Source organism: Clinocottus analis, unplaced genomic scaffold, assembly GCF_023055335.1.
Source record: "Clinocottus analis isolate CAN_PGR_092001 unplaced genomic scaffold, fCliAna1.0.p SCAF_4, whole genome shotgun sequence".
In the NCBI taxonomy this organism is placed as follows: domain Eukaryota; kingdom Metazoa; phylum Chordata; class Actinopteri; order Perciformes; family Cottidae; genus Clinocottus; species Clinocottus analis.
The window spans coordinates 5,259,223-5,274,325 of record NW_027176153.1 but is presented as its reverse complement, the minus strand read 5'-3'; the positions used below and the strand labels follow the sequence as shown (position 1 = coordinate 5,274,325).

General features: G+C 40.2%; 1 protein-coding gene across 1 annotated transcript in view; it reads right to left on the bottom strand.

Moving 5' to 3' along the window:
• Positions 1 to 2,742: 2,742 nt before the first annotated feature.
• Positions 2,743 to 15,103, bottom strand: part of LOC137801101 (zinc finger protein PLAGL2-like) — a 13,855-nt gene continuing 1,494 nt past the window's right edge. Inside the window, exon 2 of the mRNA XM_068598515.1 lies at positions 2,743 to 9,398. Coding sequence (XP_068454616.1) covers positions 7,653 to 8,951 — 1,299 coding nt within the window. The 5' untranslated portion in view covers positions 8,952 to 9,398 and the 3' untranslated portion in view covers positions 2,743 to 7,652. The remainder of the gene's footprint in view (positions 9,399 to 15,103) is intronic.

The following is a 15,103-nucleotide window of genomic DNA, read 5'->3' as shown; positions in this document are numbered from 1 at the left end:
AATTTTCTCCATTATTTACAGATATGATGTTATGTATATGATGTGAATGCTATTGGTCTATAATTCCCTGGGTTTTCGCAAACTTTACCGGATTTACTTTATTCTGGTTTTCTTGAGAAGTTCTGTCCTTGTAAAAGGCTTGTTTAGCAGATCATTAGTATCTTTCTCTTGCTGTAATACATATTCATTCTCCACTTTCACTAAGCGACCTAGTTATGACGCGACGGCAGGCGATTTTAGTGACGTCGGTTTGTCTGCCGCGGTGAAACTACAACGTTGTAGTCTATCTCGGACCACAATAAAGTGTTGCGTCATGCAGACGATTAAACAACCCGGTTCATATATTACTTTATTAACAAGGTTGGAATAGAAACGAACGAAGGTATATGAAAGTGAACCCAAGGGATTTTACAGAGAGTACAAAGCTACTAAACTGTCTTTTTAGTTTCAAACCTGCTGAATTATATACGTTATCCCAATAACGATGTGTGTCATATGTGTGTCTCATATCAATTTATGCAGATTATAATGTGATCATAAAAATATGTAGACAACAGTTTATGAAACACCACACAACTTGATCGTGCTTTATTGTAATGTAACAAAATAGTTGACTAAAAAGATGATAATCCTAAACATGAGTCAGGCTGAAGAGCTCGACGAGTTTAACTCTTTCATTAATGCTTCTGTAACGAAAGTAAAATAAAAGAATGAGGGCTAAGCTATTTCATCACTTTACAGCGATGTTCAACAACAGCAACGTAACGTTCATAGTTTTCCAGCTGGTTTAACAGGTTATTGAAAGTATTTACAAGTTACGCTTATTATTATTTACATGATCTGCGTTTGTCGGTCATGATCGTTTGTTCTCGTGAACGGCCGAATGAGACGTCAATTTAAATGTTGCTGCCGCAAGGGATTGTGGGTCGGGATTATCCCCTTTCCTTTCGTCAAGGAAGGTCCAGTGGTTCCTAAACTAAAGGAGCTAAATTAGGAGGCATGAAGCTCCTTTCCTTTGCGTTTAGAGAATTCGACCGGCACTTATCATGGCGGCCACTCAGGTACTTCCGGATCATTTCCCTCAGTTAGGAAGGTTCCTAACCAAAAAGGACTATTCGACCGATGTCTGTGCAGCGAATAGGTTTACAGATGCGCTCCTTAGCGCCATCTATCGTCGGGGAGTGTGAAAAGGAACAAATGCGCCTCAGAATTTGTTTTTGCCATGAGGTATTGGTTGTGTGAGCGTGTGAAAACATGAAAAAGTGTGTGTCACACGGCGAAACCGTGAAAGTTGGTAGCGCTGCTGTTATATGTATATACTGCATTCTATGCTACATAGATACAAGTATTATTATTGTTATTATCATCTGTCCAACCTGTCAATGGTGCAACTAAGACCCAGCAACCCGTATTCACTCATATTGGGCATATCAAAATATAAGAACATTTGGGGCGTAAATCTTTTAGACACTTTCGTGCCTATATGGCTAGGCCATGGACTCAGACCCCATTTATACAGTTTTTGACATTGGTCGTGGAGATCTTCATCTTTCTCATGCCCAACGTTGTTGCTGCCTCCTCACTTTTAGGGAGACGTCTCATTCTATATAAATGGAAGTCTATTTTCACCCCTGCCCTGTACATAATGAAGCAATTGGAAAATGACAACTACTGGCATGAGGAGGTATGTTTGTTGTTTAAGTTGGTAAAGCTCAGGTGTACAACTCAGCACTCAGGTTAATACATTCTAAAACATATGGCACATATTCCTGGACTTTCATAATCATTTCGAAACTACAAACATTATTTAAAGGTTGTAACTGATAATCATACTTTCATTGAATCTTTATTTTATGAATGGAGTTTATTTCCATGTGAGGGTTTTTCATTTGTTTAATATTTATAGTCTTTGTTTGTTACTAGTAATATTAATAATCCTACCAGGAGGTAGGGGAGGGTGGGTAAAAAGCCGATGTTTGCATACTGTATAATTTGAATATATTTTCATTATTACTTTGCTCAAAATCATTTCAAACAAACACAATGATAATCAAGTGTCTGAGAATAACCACATCCAGTTATTCATTGAAGATCACAAAATGAGTAATTCAACATTATACTTTTTGTCTGAAAATTAACAGCATGCCATTTGTTTTTTATGAGAAGCCAAATAGCTCAATCCGGTGTCTATACATTTTGTAACTTGTGTTTAAAACACACACACACACACACACACACACAAAACACTGATATGTTTCAAATCACATAATTGACCTGCAGTGTCCAAGGTGGCTGAGAAATTGGTATTAATCTCCCACAAACTGAATTATACAAAAATTATTGAATTCATGGCTTCAACCAGATATATGGTTTCAAGATTTCTCACAGCTTTTTTCTTTAATTTCCATGACCTAAGATTCATGACAAATATTCACAAATTGGTCCAGGTCGACATCAGGAGGAAATACTTCATTGCAAATGAGAATTGGTTCTCAACTGATTTTATCTGCATAAAAGTCTAATAATACTGTACTATACATGCTGTTTGCAGGTTGTGTCTGGATTTACAGGTTTCCTCTTCATAGTACTGCTCCTATGTTATGGATCTTACAAACCACCTTCCAACTTCAAAATGTTTTAATAAAACAGGGACAAAGTGGAAATCAAAAGATTAATTTATTTTGTATTACTTTATGTTCAGACAATTGGAAAATGACAACTTCTTTTCACTGTCTTCTAAAATCTATCAAGTGATAATACAAACACCTAATGCAAAATATAGCTACGTTAAAAGGTGTCGAAACCTGCATTACAGTGGTTCTCAGAGCCGACCTAAATGCAAGCAACACAACAGTACTGGATGATCATTTGGTGAAATTAATCCTGGTATCCTCTGCACCGCTTCTCCACCTTCAGTCTGGAATGCTTCAATGTCCTAAGTGTTGTTGTGCAGACAAGCTGCCACCGCTTCAACATGTCCTCAGCTGTACAGCAACAGCAGACATGTAGCCCATAATGGAACATGTTCAGAACTCAAGGTTGCTATATAATATCGTAAATGCACTAACTTGCTCAAGCCACAAGGGGTCCTTTTCAGTTAAATGTAAATCTGGGTCATTTCAAGGATCTTGGTATGCTTTAGAATAAGTGCTTGTTGGATCACCTAAGCGCATCTGAAAACCCCTTGTACTTCAGAGCTGGAGCAGGGAATGGGGGAGTCAGTCAATAAATGTTTAGTGTTAAATGTTATGCACCTCCCCCCACACATTCAAACAAATAGGTATTCTATTGACAAGGGCACACAACATAGTTCACGATTAAATCTACATCACCTCAAAGAAGACGGTGCATGCTGGTGAGTTGTAAAACATCTTACAGCTGAAACTACAACGTGCGGCGCCGCGCACACACCAGAGTAAAACATCGTTGTTCATTGAACAGTACCAGGGTAAAACATCATTGTTCAAGATGATAGTCACAAACTAGTTATTTGTAATTTCATGACTATTAGAAAATGATAACCCATGCCTAGTGCTCCTAGTGAATAAACAGAGAGCTATAATGTTGTTTGTACATTCCAACATGCAACTGTGGAATTCCTTCAGACTGAGGCCCAGATTCATAAACAGAGTAAACATTCCAGACTGAAGAGGCACAACACTGAAAACAGGACTAATGCATAGGGACCTGCCAGGCAATGTGGTACTTGTTGCACTAGACATCATTCTGCTGTGAGCTAACCTCAGTAAAAAACTATGGAGCTACAAAGTACATGTGCTTGTTCTGACAAAAATAAAACTCTACACAGACATTTTCTCTGCAGTTAGATGGACAGTTGCCTGTCTCTTCTCTGAGGTAGTAAATAAGTAGAAATATCATTAAAAGCAAGTATAGAGAACAATGTTTGACTCTGGAATACACCACTCGGACTTGTGTACCCCGTCCTCCAAAGTTGAATTTGGAGCATACAGCCATCTTCAACAGTGGTAAAATATGCCTAACTGTTACAGGTTAAAACTATAACTAATGATTTTTGCAAAAAAACATATATGACAAGGTAGAGGTAGAAAATTTGACCGAATTATAGTGTCAATGTCTGTCTCTAGATAAAATCTACCTTTATAGTTTCAATCTAATGGCACAGGTAAGAGCCAAAATAACTAGAAGCAAATACAAATAAAAACAGAAACCCACAGTTCTGTGTGTTTGAGGTACAGATCAAATTCATCTGTTTTTAGAAATGTTATTAAGTGCTTAAACCCAGTCAGGAGATTAGACACTCTTAGAGAGGCACAACAGTAGTACTTTTAAGACATTGGTGCAACACTTGGAGGCTGGTTGAAAGAGGTCCTTCAACATACAGTTCTTGGAATTAAGACAGAAAGGAGAGAATCATCTGAATCTCACTCTCAAAGACATCCTTTCCAATATCACATCCATCACTCACAACTTTCAGCTGGAGGACTCTTCCATCTCCACTATACTTGACCAATTTCATGAGTGGGGGCATCCATTATTGGAGGGCTGCTGGTTTATATGAATTATTCTTGCCATGCTGCACTGTGACTGACAAAGGAAGCTTGATCTCAACAGACCAACACATCCTCAACTGCTTCCCTTCTCTGGCTTTCTTGAGCCTCTACAGCAAAGAGGAGGTCGGGGTAGTTATATGCATCCCATACTTTTTAGATCCAAGACATTAGTGTCAATGCCAACAGTGATAGTAAAATCTAGGAAATAGGAACAAGTGCTCTTGAAGGCCTTTGTAGAATATATGCTGCATTCTATTCAAGAATAAAGTCAGAAATTCACAGCAAGCCGGTCACAGTTACAACCTGCTCAGATTCAGTGGTCCAGTTTGTAAAGAACAAAACATGTCCCAGAGAGAGCTTTGAGACTTCTTTGAGCCTAATGCCAATGCTGTTCAAGTGCTCCAGGTCACATTGTGTAGCTAGGGTTGCCACCTTCCATTATGGAAAATATGGAAATGAGGGAGCAGTCTGAATGACCTCTACTCAAAAACAGCTCAATGAACATATTGAAAAGCACTTTTGTTTCTTACTATGACAAAAGGTGTGAACAAACAGGTGAACTACAATATGACAATGACTGACAATCATTTTATATTTTTTGTTTGCCATTGGTTCAAATGAGTGTGTTTTATGTATTTTAAGGGACAGGCAGCCATTCTGAGATCAGTGACCTGTTTAGCAGTGTCAGCAAATTCCTCAGCTCATTTCAGAGTTCACTGTTTGACTCGTTAACGCTACAGATTCAAGGGATTTAAGGAAAATACAACAGCTGCTGCATTGCTCTCTGAAGGAGGCACGAGACCCTGAGGATGCTGGGAGCACCGCAGGAGAGACAGAGAAAAGCAATCCAAAAAGTCTGAAGGAATGTAAGTGGTACCAGGGCTGCAAGATAGTATTTTTCTGCGATATATACTGTGATATGAAAAAATACAGGAATATTTACCCTAACTTTTATACATTTTAATGTTTAATGCATCAATTTGGTGCATTTTAAGAGGCTAGATAAACAATTGTGTGCTCTTGTAAACAATTTTGTGCTCTAGTAGCCTAAACAATTTAATTATAAAAACATTGGTTGTTGTTTGAATGGTGATGACACAGCAAAAAAGTCACACCTATAATGTATTGTTAACGAGATGGGCTTCATGTTTCAAGACAGGCCCGACGCAGACCCGCGGAGGACAATCCGCCCGGTTGACAGTCACACCGGGCGCTTGCAAGGAGAGCGGGCACAGCCAGCGCTAAGTCCACGGCCCCGGGGAGCGGCGAGGTCCCAGTGAGTGGCACTGCTCACAGCTGAAGCCATGAGTCGCCTTTATCCGGGGCCATTCAAAGCCGACCTAGTAGAGCCTGACACGGTGGTGCACCGCCATGGAGGAACGCCACTGGGAAGAAGATCCTCGCACACCTAACGGCCAACTCTAACCCGCTGAGTTGAATCCCTCAGGCAAACGCGGACCCAACTCTTTAAGAATAGAGAGGTAAGGCAATTCTCCAAATCCACGTGTGGATTAGATGATTTTGACAGGGGGGTTGAGGCAACCAGACTGGTTGCTGCAGTCCCTAAATCTTCTGCACCCTACAAACACGATTATTCTTTACATAATTCACGGGGAAGGCAAAACTGGAAAACGGGACTTAATGGAAACCGGATTTTACACTTCTGTTGCTTTTCGGTCATCTCTGACTCCATGAGTGGCCTTGGTGTCCTGAAAAGTGCAGCTGCAGGGCAGGCAACCGGTGAGCTACGCTGTGTCGTTTATGAAGTGTCTTACTGGTTTGCTTATTCTTTTCTTTGGACTCGCTAAGTAGGCGGGGATGGAAACAAAAAAATACTGGGAGATCTGCTTTTCACTTCGAAAATGAAATCAATATTTGATTTTGAATCAAAATCGTGCCCGCCCTACTCGAGAAGTGTAAAGATATATGCATTTCATTATGAAACTGTGGCAGGCCTAAGTGAACTGTAGCCATTTAATGGGATACACTGAATTAGTCCTTAAAATGAGAACCGTGGGGGGATTCCTTTTGTTTCAAGCAGCAAAAAGGTTGTAGCATGACGTGATGCAAACTATATGCAAAATATAGCCCTAATTGTCAAACCCGTTGTCACTAGCAGTTCACAGGTGAACCATGAAGTGTCACAAAACTGCAGTATATTAAATAATACAGTCAAAACATTTTTACGAACAGTTCTATGCAACACTTCTGTTTGAACTGTAACTACTCTGTCAAGTGTTCCGGCCAACAACAAAACTCTGTTACTCAAAGACTTTTGCAGTTCATTTTCAGCAACATTGTGTGACACTTGATTTACTAGTTGTTCTAATAACAGAAAGTACAGTCAAGCTTAACAGTTATAATTTACTGTAACTGCTATTGACTGCAGTTATGGACACTTAAAAATAGGCCAAATTCTAACATGGTCTTATTCTGACAGAAACAGGTTAGCTTTACTTCAAACAATGGTTGATGATAACATTTGGTTATTTCATCAATGATCATTTTCCGTATGCTGATATGCTTGGACACATTAGTGGATGTAATGCTCGATGGTAAGCTCTTTACTGCATATCTTAGTGAGTTAACCGCATTACATGAAATACAAACAGTGCTGTTTGCGTTCTCAATTGTTTTTTTGCACTTACTCGCTAAATTAAGCAGAGTTCATCTTACACCAACTTTTCTCTTCAACTATAAGGCCACTCATGATCCAATATTCTAAAATGAGAACGGCTCATTCCTTAAAACAGTAGCATCTTCCATGAGAACCTAAAACCGGATCACTCTCAGCATGGTGCAGCACCTATGACGAGTGTGTTAAGTGCATCCACTGTTGGTAACAGGTCTGACAAAAAGTAGTTCTCCACTTTGGTTGAAGTGAGACCACCTACATTTCCTCAAATGTTCAAGGTTCCTTTTTAAATAATGAGGTAATACTGATGAGGTGATTTGTTGTGTTAAAAAAAAACAAAAAAAAACAAAGATTAGCATAATTAGCACTGACAGGCTAAAGTCACACATTTGCTTTACAATAAAAGATGCCGTTCTCATGTTTTACCCTTTTTTGTGAAAAAGCATGAGCACGTGTGAAGGCAACATTTGTGGGGGCAGAGCTGCTTACTGCTGAAAGGCCTGGTAGTAGTGAGGTAGGGAGCTAGAGGTGCTCATAGCAGGACTGCTGTATGCCTGAGGTAGCTGGCTGTGGTTATGGGCTCCAGGGCCTTGTGGTACATGAGCCTGTGGAGGCTGGAAGAAGGTGAAAGGCCCTGGTGCCTGGGAGGACAGGCCAGAGGAAGAGGATGAAGGTGAAGTGGTGGTGGTGGCCGGTGGATAGCTCATCACTAACCCTCCCATCCCCATGTGAGGGCTGTAGGGTGGCAGGCTAAAAGGCAGGAAGCCCAGCAGAGGCCCGAGGTCCATGTTAGTGGTGCAGGACAGCTCAGTTGAGGAAATAGCAGGGCTCCTGGACAACAGGTGTGGGTCACTGCCAGCACCCACGCCTTCACCCAGCACCTCTCTCTGAGGGGAGGCAGAAGTAGAGGTAGAGGAGTTGACTGCACTCAGGTGAGGTGGGGGGGCACTCTGTAGGTCCAGCAGAAAACTGTCCACGTCAGCGCGAGGATATGAGGTAGATCCGTGCTGGTACCTGGCCATGTTGCTGTAGGGCTGCTGCTGTGGAGCGACCGGAGGCTGCAGGTGATGGTGGTGGGGGTGAGAAGACTGGGGGGGCATGTGGCGAGTCACACCCATACTCGAGGACAAGGAACCCTGCATGAGGCCATGAGGGTGGCCCATCCCAGGAACAGGATTGGCCACGGGGTAGGAGTTGTACATGTCCCTGGAGAAAGTCTCCATGGGTTCCTTTGAGACGGAGCCGATATCAGACGCCACAGGGCTCAGTTCGTCCTTCACTGGGCACTGTGTGGCAGTGGTTGGCGTAGCCACAGGAGTGCTGCTGGGTGTGCAGGGTGGCATCAACCCTGACTCCTGGGCATGGCTCTTCTTCAAATGGCGAGTCAGGTGGTCTCTGCGGCCAAAACGTTGTGCACAGCGTGGACACAAGAAGTCACGGCGCCCAGTGTGCACCACAGCGTGACGCCGCACATCCTTACGAGTGTAAAATCGGCGGTCGCATCGCTCACACGAGTACTTCCTCTCTCTCACTGGCACAGTAGCGTTAGAGTTGCCCTCTGATGGTGGAGGCCTGTCAACATGGCTGCCCAGGTGCTCCAGCAGGGATGGCGACCCCTCTGGACAGGGCAGGCCTGATGTAGCGCTGTGGGCTGCCACCAGATGGCGTCTATAACCCAGCTGGGTGTTGTACTGCTTTCCACACTCCTGGCAGTGAAAGAGCTGCCTGCTGGCCGGGTGGCTCTCCTGCAGCTGGCTCTTCAGATGGTCCTGCTGGTGAAACATTGTCTAACCGAAGGAACAGTACTGGCTCTGCTGTTGCACAAGGACTCTGGCCAAGAGCCGGAGCAGACACAGGCAAGACTCATGAGGATCCTCCGGAGAGCTGACCATCAGCCTACAGACCTCTTGTCGTTTTGTTAACTTAGAGTGCTCAAATTAATGCTAAGTGCTGTTTGTTGACTGTTTGATGGTCTCTTGTGGCAATGACTAGTGGTCTGTCCTGCCTCACTGGGGCAAGCCTGTGTCCAGCACTTGGTTTCTGTGACAGCAGCTGCCATAGCAACCCCAAAAGGGCTGTGGTGATGAGGAGCTGTGGAAGCTCTGACTGGGTCTGTGTGTTTCCTGAGAAAAGCGCTTGTGTTGGCCCACAGTCTATTTTAGTATTCAGCAGCCCTGAAAGCCACAGTCACAGCGGCTGAATCACACAGGCAGCTTGATATCTTTACAGACCTGCAAAACAAAACAAAAAAGTGTCACTTTGTGCAAATGATAACATTCAACCTTAAATGCTATGGCATAAGGAGAGGCATGCTAAATGAGCGGACTTTAACACTTCCGGAACTCACGACTGAGATACGCGTTTTACTACGTTTACGTTTTTTAAATATTCATATCTTCATGATAAAACAGCACAAACATAAGATTTAAATGTTGCTGGAGGTGCAAGACTTTTAATTCCTTGTTCTGCGTTAGATCCGAAGTGACTCTCACAGAACTCGCATGTGGCATTTTTGTTGAGTGCCGCCTTTCACTGTGATTTGTCAGTTCAGGTGTCCGTCAAAATTTTGTGTAAACACTCAGGAAATTCCTAAGGACCTACCCACCCACGCTGCAAAAATACACTGGCTTTTAGTCAGATAGACAACACAACCACCTGAAAACACTAAAACACAGCACTGGGCACAGACAGCAGCTCCGCTCAGCTGTTCAGTTTTACTCTGCGCGACGCGACACACGCCCATGCGCTGGTAAACAGTACATACTACACACATACATATGTACGAGTGCATATGTTGTTCTTGTTCTGAAAACTAAAACATGCACATTGTGTAATCATTGAAAATGGATGGTTTTGCTTTAGTACATAGTTTGACACAAATATATAGTACATATTTTGTTTGAAAACAAAAAATGTTTTTTCATTTGCACACAACCCATTAAGCTTTGTCTGTAGTGTGAAGTCATTGCTCAGTCCCATTTCTTCTCAGTCCCTCTCTCATGAATTTGATGAAAGTAGTGACAGTCAGACAATGCTTCTACTCAAAAAACAATACAAGATTTGGTATTAGACATTCATTTCCATGTATCTACCATTGTATTCATATATTCCAATGCTTTTGTGAACCTAAGACATTTCGGAAACCAAGTTCCATCGCCAAAACAGTTCGTCCACATGAGTAAAGTTATGTTTTCACAAGAGATATGAAGAATTTCCAAAATCAAAACTCCATTTTTCAGCTTTAGGGCCATATTATTACTTTACACTTGAGCCTTAGGACAATGGTGCCTCAATAAATATTGAGCTGAGATTGTTCTGCAATTTTTTAACTAACACATGGGTATTACATAACATGTCATTGAGCGGATGCTTTTTATCCAAAGGCGACTTACATTGTTGCTCAATACACCGTAGACACAGCAACGGGGAGCAATTAGGGGTTAAGTGTCTTGCTCAAGGACATAACGACATGGACTAGCAGATTAAACCAACGATCCTCTGATTGAAAGAGGGGCATGCTAACCACTGAGCCACAGTTGCTGGTGTATGCATCTCAGATGGAAGTGCCTTGTTTCCCCTACCATTATATTTTTTCTATAGCCCCAGATCACAACTCATTAACAAGTCATTAAAGGTTCCCTTTCCTATAAACAGGAACTTATAGTTCCTTATAGTTGAATAGTTATTGATCTTATCTACACGCCAGCTTGTCATTTCTGTCACTAGCGTCTACAACTCTACTCTGATCTCGGTATCGCGCATGGCAGAGTCCCGATGCGATGCACACAGACACGTGCGAGCAGACAGGTGTGCACACAGTGGACAGAGAGAGAGACATAGAGTGGCGGAAAATATGTTGCATGCTTTCCACAATGGGATTGTCGATAAATAGGTGTTTCTGACTTCGCATATTGAGAGGCTCTGGAAATATTCTTCCAAAAGCCCCAAAAATGCACTTCAGTGACAAAGCCTGCACATTTTGTGCTTGTCATTAAAATAAATGCTGATTTTAAATGTTCACCGTATGGCATTAATAGGTTACGCTTGCGTGACACACCGATTCTTGGCATTTTGCCAAAAAGCCGATCTTTATGAGATCTCTGTAAGGTCTTTTCTGCTTTTGCGTGCGTCTCTCATGAGAATATAGATCTAAGCGCAACATTGAGCATGAATTGAGAGTGGCAAAATCTACAAATCTATAACCCCGTTTAAAAAAAGGTGTGTAGAGGAAAGATGCTCACACATCTGAACTCCTGTTTGGATTTTCAAACAAAAAAAGGTAATTGTTTTCTACAATAAGTTATTAAGTACTAACTCAATATTAGTTATTTTTGCAAGGATATAACTTTATTTTCATTTTTCTTACAAGTGATAGCACTTCACTATAATTTTATCACCCAGGTTTACCCTTCCTCTTGTGTTAGGGTCGGCATCGACTCGTTTTAGGTTTTAAATGCATAAAATGTTTATTGCATCAAGGCTTTCTGACTTTGTCAGGAACCTCTATTTCAACCAAAATAAAAACATAACCTTTTTTCACTAAATTATAAAATGCTCTGGTTGAAATGATGACCTTTGTGTTGTTAATGGTTGGCTTCGACCCAGTTCTAAAAATAAGTTAAAAATAAATTTGCCTGATTGGGTGTTGTTTTTTTTGACATTGCAAATCTGTATGTTGTGTTATGACTTGTTATTTTTTCCAATTTGTGTTTGTATTAAAGTTATAATGTTGAAAAAAGTACACTTTAGCCTTTATCTTGAAGTAAATATACATTGGTCCAAATTGACCCATAGATGTTACTATAGCCAATAATATTAAAATGAAAAAATAAATGAAACCAATGTATTTAAGAGATGTGTTCTAATACCCCTCAGTAATAGTTAGGTAACAACATCATTTTATGTATTTTTTATGATTCTCTTGAGGGTCATTTTACCATTTTTTTAATTGAAACCGAGGAATATCCTGACAAAGAAAAGGCCCAGAGGCCCACACCAGAAATATTAAAACACAATATGTTCATGGATGGAAGCCCAACAAGGGAACCAAGAGATGAGAAACACATTGGATAGACAATTGTTTTTAGTGTAATTAACAGCTGACTTAAGTCAAAACTTAACCGTTAACACAAGAGATGCTAACACAAAAGGTAGGTAACATCATATGTGTAGCTTATTAGCAAGGCCCATTTAATTATTACATGATCGCCTCAGCACAATTATTTGACCACAATCATCTCCAATCGTTGACAATCAAGTGAAATTTAAACCCTTTTAGAAATGTGCAACAAATGGAACGTGAATTATGTGCATTCGCATCAGCTGGGTTGAGGCAAATGAATGGTCTGAGCACAACGGTCCGATGGTGAAAGGTGTGAAAGAGCTTGGCAGTCTTCACATTACTGCTATCGGGCAGGACTTTTTTTCAGCACATATTTCTTGCTTTCTAAAACAAGATGGTGCCAGACAGGAACCATGAAGTGGGTTTCCTACTCAGGTAGTATTGTGTTTAATTGTTGCTTAATTTCAATAAATTAAAAAACATGTTAGAATTGTTAAGCCATGTACTCGGAACAAACAGCTGATCGTTACATCATCATTTATTTGATAAAAAATGATTCCATTGTCATATAAATGTGCAGGTGTGGAAGGTTGGTAAAATGTTCTACCTTGGCTTTTCATTTCCTTGTTGCATATTATCTTAATAAAATCAAGCTTCCTTCTATATTAATTAAATGTCTTGAATCATTTTTTCATTACATTAGGTAGTCCTACGCAACACAAGCGTTTCAACAAATCTACGTGCCGCAGAGCGAGAGCTGTATTTGACTACTGGATGATGTTAATGCTTGCTAAAAACTTCCTCTAAAGTTAAGATAGAATACCTTTATGTCCTAACAAGGCATTAATGGAAGAAAAACGGTACTTCAAATGGAGCTTTGAAAAACTTTTGACGGATGTGCGTGTTGAAAAAAGCATGGTTACTTTTGAATGTATTCAATTAAAGTGATGACAATGAGCGAGACGCATGTAACTGCATTGATTCACAACTAAAAATGTGTATGCACAAAAACAAGCATCCTTTTCAAATTATAGATCCTTTTGGTCTCGATGTCATAAGATCAAAATGTTAGTCGGAAGCAAAACTAAAGAACGACTGCAACCACCTCAGAGTTAGCCTAAGGTAGACTTGGAAAAAATGTCCTTGTCCTATGTTGTTGGGAAACGGTGTTGTATACTTTGAGGACAGGAAATGAAGAGATATATATATATATATATATATATATATATATATATATATATATATATATATATATATATATATATATATATATATATATATAGAGAGAGAGAGAGAGAGAGAGAGAGAGAGAGAGAGAGAGAGAGAGAGAGAGAGAGAGAGAGAGAGAGAGAGAGATTATATATATATATATATATATATATATATATATATATATATATATATATATATATATATATACACACACATACATATATACATACAATACATACATATGTATATATATTGTTAAAATCAACATTTAAAGAGCCAGAACTGTCCTTTGTATTTATATGCAGTGATTCCCACAGGATTCTGTAAGACTGTAGTGGGTGGACTTTGGACCCGATGGAGTTCCGAGTCCAGCACCCCCAGAAGAACATGTTGTACGTTCTAAGTTAAATGTATCAATCTGGTGCTGATGGAGGGCAAACTTAAGAGGCTAGATCTATCAAGAGATTTGTGCTCTTGTAAAAATAATTGTGAATGTACATTTAGGCTACTCCACAAGATAGAAACATTGTACTTTTAGCTTCTACATATTACTACATATATTTGACATAGTTACTAACTACTTTGCTGATTTTGTTTTTTAGTACATATAAATCAAGGAATGAACTGTGATATATTATCAAGCAGCATAAGTAGCAGTACAAACATCTTCATCTTCACCAGCTGCAATATTAAAATGATTAAAACATTAATGTATCAATCATTATAACCCAATGATATACCCATATACATTCTGAAATAAGCCAGTGTGTATAACAAGTACTTTATGCCAATACTTTTACTTTGTGATACTGTGATATTACTCAGAGTACTTGTCATGAGTCGCAATAAGGCATCCAGCTTATCAAACACTAGTATCTGATTGGTTCCCAGTATGAGTCAATAAGCAAAGTCCAAGTATTAATGTAGGGACTGAAAAAGTTGGATTAGTGCACGCTGAATCATCGCTCACAACATCTAAACATTTCTTACACTCATATTAGGACAGTTTTAAAAACACAAATGCTAAAATACCAGTTATCTAATCAAAATCGGCCATGAGAAGCAGGCATGTATCCATTATTGTATCTGCTTCTTTTTTCTATACATCTTGTGGATCCCTAACATGCATTTAGTCTTATTACATACCAAGCCCATCAAAATAAATAACTTTAAATGAGTTAAGTGAAGAAGCGGGCTAAAAAATAAAAAGGCTGCTTGGTCAAAATACTATATTGCAGGGTTGTCCAGAATGTCATTTTCTGAGCTCCAGGGCTTTTTTAATCACCAGTGAACAATCTGTGCTTCGGATAGGGCGTGGGCAGATGGGCAGCTTGAGCAGGAGCTCTTCAACCACTCCTTTAGTAGGCTGCAGGGACCTGTGTCGTTAAGACGGCACTTGGCAGCTCTGTCACACACTCTGACATGTTTTTGCTAACAAAACGTGTCATGACGAGTCCATGACTGACGTTACGAATATCCTAAATCCAAAATGTCATCATAAACTCATTAGTTGTAATGTCATAATAGATTATGTCATCATGATTGTGATGATGGCAAAATATTCACACCCACATAGCTTGGTAAATGAGCCTGAATACTTGTTTCAAGTTGGGTCAGGTGGGATGCATACATTGCCACACAGCAAGGCAGGCATAAACTACT